General features: G+C 37.7%; 1 protein-coding gene across 1 annotated transcript; it reads right to left on the reverse strand.

Moving 5' to 3' along the window:
• Positions 1-7161: 7161 nt before the first annotated feature.
• LOC141714117 (early nodulin-like protein 6) lies at positions 7162-7831 on the reverse strand. Its single transcript, XM_074517653.1, has 2 exons — positions 7639-7831; positions 7162-7520 (listed from the first exon to the last, which is right to left on the reverse strand). Exons 1-2 carry the CDS (start codon positions 7829-7831, stop codon positions 7162-7164), a joined length of 552 nt encoding a protein of 183 aa, XP_074373754.1.
• Positions 7832-8094: the final 263 nt, after the last annotated feature.

Below are 8094 nucleotides of genomic sequence, written 5' to 3' on the forward strand. Positions count from 1 at the left end.
TATGCAGCATAATATGGATTAGGTGCAAATGGCATATTAGCAAACTGTGCATTCATGTTCTGTGTTGGCATAGCATTAACAGGCATGGGAGGCATTGCATTCATGTTGGGAAATTGAGACTGAACAGACATGGGAGTAGGCATGGCAGATTTGTAATTAACAAAAAAATGATTTACACTACCACACTTGACACAGATTTTTCTAGGAGCATATTTATCAGGAGTGTAGTTATTGTGTTTGTTAATCCCTACTTTACCATTCCTGTTGTTTTTCCTTTTAGTCTCTATTTCTATCTCAATTTTCTCAAGTCTGTCACTTAGCTGTTTGATAGTCATGTGACCAACATTACCCCTTTTTCCTTTCTTAACTTGACTTGACTCTCCTGAAACAAAGTTGTTGGAAACAGACCCATACTTCTCATTTAGCTTGATTAGTTTGGCTTTGCTAATGGGCTTGCTCACAGCCGACGGATGAGGATTTTCATCTTTCGACGGATAACACTTTTTGTTATCCGACGGATAGTCCTCATCATCCGTCGAGTCTACATCTGTCATCAAACCATCTACCAAATTGGGTTCTAGTTTCTCTTTATTCTTTTTCCAGGCTTCATCACAAAATGACTCAATTCCTTGAACTTTGGTGATTTGAGCATGGACATCCCTGGATGTTTTCCATGCTTTAATCACCTCTTGTTCACGCTCGAGCTGCTTCTTTAAAATCTCTTCCTTTTTCAAGGACTCAGTTAATTCCTCCTTGGCAATCTTACACTCAATCCTTAGTTTCTCAAAATCAACAAACTGAGACTCAAGCACATTATTCCTCTCACTTAAAAATAAGTTGTTTTCTTTTATTTTAGCATTTTCTTTAGTAAGAGACTTAAGTGTAACACGCAAATGATATAATTTAAGAGACTTAAGTGTAACACGCAAATGATATAATTTTGTAGACATGCCATTTATGGCATCATTACACTCAGCTTTAGATAAATATGCAAGGTTTGTAGTGATTACCTGATTGCTTGAGGAACTTATCTCTGTTTCATCAGGCTTGGCCATTAGGGCTAGATTGACATAGGTGACATCTTCATCTTCATCCAAACCATCTGATGCCCAGTCATTCTCTTGTGTAATAAAAGCCCTTTTCTTTTGTTTGAGTAGATCAAAGTATTTTTGCTTATAATCCACAGACTCAAACCTTTTCTTACTGGAATCTGACTTTCTACACTCATTTGTAAAATGCCCTGCCAAGCCACATTTGAAACATTTGAATTTTGACTTATCCACCATGTTTCCATTTGGCTTGGCTGCTCCAAAGTTCTTCTTAAACTTGAGCTTGGAAAATCTCCTGGAAAGAAATGCTAGGTGCTCATCAATGTCCTCCATGTCATCTTGACTCAATGAATCTTCACTTTCTACTGCAATCCCCTTGCCCTTGCTTTCACAGACCTTAGAAGTTGACTCAACGGCTTCCATCTTAACTTCCTTCTCCTTTTCCAAATCAGCAACTAGTGCAATGGATCCTTCTTTCTTCTTTCCTCTCTCCATCCTTTCATCCTGCTCTATCTCAAGCTCATAGGTCTTCAGGATGCCATACAGTCTCTCCAAAGTAAACTCTTTATAATCTTGTGAGTTTCTTAATGAGACTGTCATTGGTTTCTATTCCTTTGGAAGAGATCTAAGGAATTTCAGATTAGAGTCTTTAGTCTGATAGACTCTTCCATGCAACTTAAGAGCATTTAGTAGTTTTTGGAATCTACTAAAAATGTCAGTGAGTGACTCATTTTCCTCATTGTGAAAATGCTCATATTGCTGAATCAAGAGCTGCATTTTATTTTCTCTAACTTGGTCGGTGCCATCACAAATTATCTGTATAGTATCGCAGACTTCCTTGACAGTTTTGCAGTTAATAATATTGTCAAACATGTCTGCATCAACTCCATTGAACAGAATGTTCATGGCCTTTTTATCTTTCCTGACTTGTTCAATGTCAGGATCAGACCATTCGTGTCTTGGCTTGGGAACTGATGGCTCGTTTCCTGTTGCAGCTCTCATTGGAACATGAGGACCTCTTTCTATGCAGTCCACATAGGCCTCATCTTGAGAAAGCATATGAAGATGCATCTTTACCTTCCAATGATGGTAATTATCTTTATCTAGAAAAGGAATCTTGACTCCAACGTCTTTCTTGTTCATCTTGCTGAATTGTTTTGATCTTTAAACTCTTTGTAGATTAAGAGCTTGCTCTGATACCAATTGTTAGTCCCTTAACAATATAGTAAGAATTACAGAAGGGGGGTTGAATGGAATTCTTGAACCTTTTTCTCGAAATAAAAATGTTCAACTCGAATATAGATATAAGTGTTTTGATTAGCACAATGCGGAATAGAAACTTAATTGAATCAAAACATAAGTAATTAAAAACAAGAGTCTTTAAAAACTTTCTGGTGGATTTAAACAATTCCATCAGAGATATATATTATATATCGAGAGGACTCTGTGTGCAAGAATGCTCACAGCTGCTTACAAATTGAACTGCTGAGAATACAGGGAAATGCTAATGATTCTGCTTACAAAGATTTCTCTGTTTTTGTTTCTCTACTTGTTGTTTTCTATTTGCTACGTTCTTGGTTTATATATTACCAAGATTACAAAGTCAAAAAGACTGAATAAATATAAAAACTATCAGTCTTAAGCTTTGCTGCTTTTCATCCTCTATTACCCAGTTAATGGGCTTCCACAGTAGATTTGTATACATCTCGACGGTTGTGCTCAGCTTTCACTGTTCAACTGTTGTTTGAATTCTTTATATGATCATCTGTTGGATTTTATGAACATTTGTTGGATATATGATCATCCGTCGACTTTCTGAACATCCGTTGATGGCTTCATTGATCATCCGTCGACTGCTACACTAAACATCCGTTGATATCATTTGATCATCCGTCGATGGCTTTGTTAATCATCCGTCGGTAGCTATTTTGGCACTTGACTTCATTTCACTTATGCAGAATTACAAGACATCATTTATATACAATTAATCAACCTATTCTGCATATCTAGTTAAAGTCAACATGACTTATAGGCTACTACAGAATCTATACAAAGATGTATACATAACTGTGTTACAGACTTATTATTACATAAGCTACTCACTCGATGGATAATAAGTTAACATCCGTCGGGACTATAATGAGTTATCCGCCGGGACTATAATTCTTATCCTTCGAGTGCTACATTATTTCACTAAGTAAAATCTACTTAGATGTTTTGTTTATGAAATCATCAAGTACACAATATATGCACAACAGAGAGTGTTCAGGAGAATCCGAGAATTGATAAGTATCATCATCAAAGAAGTTCATTTCATCACGAAGGGGTGGGGAATTTTCTTTAGGCCTTCCCTCAGAATTTGAAGTGTTAGGCGCGCCCTGAGATGATTGGACAGATGGATTTGGAGAGTTAGGCTTGTAGTTTACTCAGGATGGTCAACTCCTACATTCACGCCAATCTCGATGCCTTTATATCTCTCAGAATTTAAATTTTTGAGCCAATCGTCAAGGTTTGTGCTCTCTGGTGCTGGTAATCTTTCCTTGAAAACTAATTTCTTATTTCCTTTTCACTGAGCCAAAGGGACATTATCTATAGAATAATCACTCGAATAGTCCGCCATAAATTTATTTTCTTTGAGATCTTGGATAAGGCGCGCCTCACGTTCTAGAAATTCTGGGGTTCTGTGAGCGCCTGGAAAATCTGGTTTGACAGGAGTGATTGGGGGTTAATAAATCCCTAACTTAATACAAAAGTCTTTGAATGGATGGAAGGGAGAAGAAGAGGACACACCCTCGTCTTCCAGCTGCCAAAATAAACGGAAAATACTATTGAGGGCATGTCCAAAGAAGAAATAAAAAATAACAACTAGGAAATGTGTAGTAAAGAGTCCTAGGCGCGCTCTAATTTAAGATGGCGCGCCCTAATTAGTGTAAAGGTCATTCATAGTTAAAGTATAATATATCTCCTAAAGACCTTCAAGGCACGTCCTAAAGTTGAATTGGGCGCAAGTGACACAAGGGTAAGGGTTGATATTCCATAAACATGAATTGAAATTTTAAACTCCTATAATTATGGATCTAAAGTAATACACACAATATATACAGACACATGAGTACACAAATCATGAAGAACATAAAAGGTAAAAGATGAACAGTCAAATTAGCATTACAGTAGATCTACAAGGCAAAATTTAAAAAAAAATCTGAACCTTTTTAGATGATGAATGAATCGGACGGTTTGAAAGTAAGAAATGGCGATGGAGAGACCGAAATACGGCGATCGGAAGTAGACAGTTGCGGTGGTAGCTTTTCTTAAAGGAGATAAAGCGAAAAGGTTAAAGTAAAAGTAAAAGAAGAAGTGAAAGGGTTTTTATTTATAGGGAAAATGACGCGGGACAGCTGTCACATCACGTCAATCACGTCATCCATTACTCCCGAGAAAACGGATGTTTAAAATTAGATGTCGCGCCCTATTTATTAGATTAAACTTGCATAAATTTTGTAAGTGCTAGGAGAGTTAAAAATTCCAATGCCATTTTCAATAACATATGGAATTTGGGGGTAGTTGTTATGCCCAAAATCTGGTGCAAGAATAATCCGGGTCAAAATCGGGTCAATTGAGAAAAGATACTATAATCGATCAGAATTAGGGTTTGCCCTCTTTCTCAGAAAGGAAAGGGCGCGTCTTCCAAAACATGATAATAAAGGCAGTCCTAAATATTAGGGCGTGCCCCGGTGATTTTGAGATAAGAAAGGCCCTAACTTCTTGGAAAGTTAGGGTGCGTCCTTTACAATGGGAGCGCCCCAACCTATACTCTTGTAGGGCGCGCCCTCAAGGAGAAAAATGGTTTTTTTGATGGAACTTCAGCATATTGCTTGGGAGAATTTTTTGGATGCTTCAAAAGGAGAGAAGATTATTATTACTAACATATTTGTTGCAGGTACTCTATAGAAGAACTCCTTTCTGTAATGCAATCATAGGAAGGCGGTGTCCAGAGACCTCCAGGAGTATGCCTGGATGGAAGACCTCCTCCTGTAGTCAATGAGTATCCTGATTAGGGATATGGGGTGAGCTTTGGTGTGTGCTTTGGGAGCTCTGTCTCTGTAGTCAACGGGTGTCCTCGTTGGGAGACTTCGGAGTATCCTGCACTTTGCACCCAAAAGTTTGAGATCACTTGTCCTACAATCTGGTAGGGGCTCCTTATCCGGGGAACAAGGATGCGTCCAACATTTAGGGTGAACTATGGCTATACCTGCGTTCGCGGATTAGAGAAACAGCTAGTAGCGGAGGGTTATCCTCGGCCGGGAAGGTGCCTTATCCGTGAAGTCTCGAAACCGCAGACGAGTCTTGGGCCTTTGTGGTTGGGTATCATCGGCGGACATTCCTAAAACTAGTAGTTTACGGTTTATGGTAGGTTTGCTACTGGGCCTCGGGATGAGAAATTTAAGCCCATAAGTTTTCTTATTCCCCAGGAACTACGTTGGCTTGATTACCTATGAATATGGATACATAGGCAAATTACAAGGAGTGAGAGCGCAAAGGAGTCATCACGAACCCTAAGCAATCTCAGCCACCATGAATCACAACCACCAGACACTGTTCACATTTTCCGACGAAGAATCACCATCGCTGATCTTATTTCCGGCTACAAACCTCGAAATTTGTTTTTACCAAATTCACCCGATTAACAGTTTCTTGGCTTTTACTTGTAAAAAGTGTGCCCAATACTACAAGAGTCCGTTAACAGTGTACTTCTTAGTTTAATCATAATATGTATTCAATATGGTTATCCTTGATGATGATCTGTGTTTGGTTTACCTACCTCGCGTGGGAAAGTATTAAATCTTAAAAATTTATCTGACCTTAGTTTTTAAGGGAAGAAGATCCATTTCGGCATTTCCTACATAACTACCATTGTTAATTTCTCCTTAAAATTGGTCAATTAGGATCTGTCAACGTAAACCTATAATGCAATTGCAGGTACAAGCTAGATCCATACTGCTGCTTATTTAATGCAAAGATGTTCTGGGAACATGCTTACCTTTCTAGTACCAGCAATTGAGTTACTTTATCAACTTCATTTTGCCTCTCGGAATGGAACTGGTGTTATCATTTCGTTGCCCAACTAGGAAACTTGCCATACAGGTAGGTATATAGTCCTCAAATTTCATTAAAGTAACTTTTGTATATTTGTTGGCTACACTTTTCAGTTGGAGATTCTTGTAAAATGATGCTCTATTAGAAGTTTGAGATCTTTGAATTTTACCTTTGATATCTTGTGGGTTTTTTTTGACAAGCGTCTTATACTTTGTTAAGTATCTTTGATTGTTTTCCATTGCTCAAATTTTGTGATTATGATCTTTTAACCCTTAACGAGTTCATGAGTCATGACCAATTGATTTATTCTCTGGACAGGGTGGAAGTTTCCTTTTGCTTTGATAACCGTCCAAAAGTTAGTATAAACATAGACAGTTGTGCGTTGAAATTCAGGAACACTAAACGTAAAGACGGACAAAGTCGAAACACATTTAGCAGTAACAATCCCTTTGGGAACAGAAGTTCAGGCCATTGATGGCCTGTTTGTATAAAAGGTAACATATGACAGACTAGTCAAGGAAGAAAGACAGTGACACGGGTATGGCTCCAGGAAAAGATGAACAAGGAGTAACTCTGCGCTCTGCCAATTTTGTGTATAGTTTTCTTTTTTATTTGAAAATTTATCTGATTAATTCAAAACTTCATATTCATTCCGTTAAATGTATGTCGCATCTTGCAATTGTTCCTTGTTATTTAATGGTGTATTGAGGAATTGGAGAGCTTCTGCATTATGGAATTGAAGAGCTTCTGTTTTGCTATAATTGACCAGTTTCTACACCAGTGTTTAGTTATTTTAACCAAAATACACAATGGGTCTAGACCCTAGACTCCCCACCTGAGCCCTGGTTAAAAACCCCACAATTTCCTTCATAAGAAAGTATATCAATATTTTAAGGACTCGTACTTCTGCAAACCTAAACCCCAAGAAGAATGGAATTAAGAAAATGTATTGGGGTCACAAACAAATTATTCAGTCAACACCTCCCAAAAAATCACAATACTAATACAAAATATGCTAATTGAACATCCCAAATTCAAGTCCAAATCCTAAGAAGGACAATAGTACAGTAATTCCAAGACTGGCCATCATTTTATAAGGTGATGCACCACTAGTATCATCGTGGGTTGTCGATGGTGACGTGCTATTAGCGACTTGATCAGCCGGTGGGCTATTCGAATCCAACACTTTGACGATCATCTTCAAGCCTTTTTCACAGTGACCGGAAACTCCACTAATGAAGTAAAACAACCCAGGCTTATTGAGAATATAAAGAGTGCTGCCCGCGTTAGAGAAAAACTTGGGATGAGACGAGACACAATTCTCGTAATCGTCTTTGCTCACCACCATCACCGAGTCCTTCTTGTACGAAAAATCTATAATGCAAGGTAAATAAAAATGTATGTCACCACAAATTAAATTCATTCTCATAACCATTACTCACTATCAGATTTCAGAAATGCAAAATAGGAAATGCATGCAAAATGTACTTACGTAAAGTGTCGGAAACTTTGAATCTGTTACCGGAAGCCCACTTGTTGTAGAAGTTGGTATCATTTGATGAAGGAACTATCCAACCATTGTCATCACCAACTTCAAACTCTGCATGACAAACAACTAGAGGAAATGTTTGAAAATAAGTGAATGATATTATTGTGAAAATAGCTAAAACTTTGTGAATTTCCATAATCTTAGCTAGTAATATGGATTAATCTATTACTTTCCACTGGTTTTAGAGTAACCAAGAGAAACTATAAACAAAGACGGTAGGAATATACACAATGTTTGGATGCTTATATTTTGAACTATGGAATTAAGCTGGGGGAGGAGAGAAAATGGGAGTTTGTTTGCTGAAGTAAAGGGAGTGATAATCTTTTTGACTTGGTCATGTATTGTGCTGCTTTGCCGAATTCAACTTCTCTCGGTATTATTCTATTATATAAAATCAAT

Source organism: Apium graveolens, chromosome 3 (genome assembly GCF_009905375.1).
Source record: "Apium graveolens cultivar Ventura chromosome 3, ASM990537v1, whole genome shotgun sequence".
Lineage (NCBI taxonomy): Eukaryota > Viridiplantae > Streptophyta > Magnoliopsida > Apiales > Apiaceae > Apium > Apium graveolens.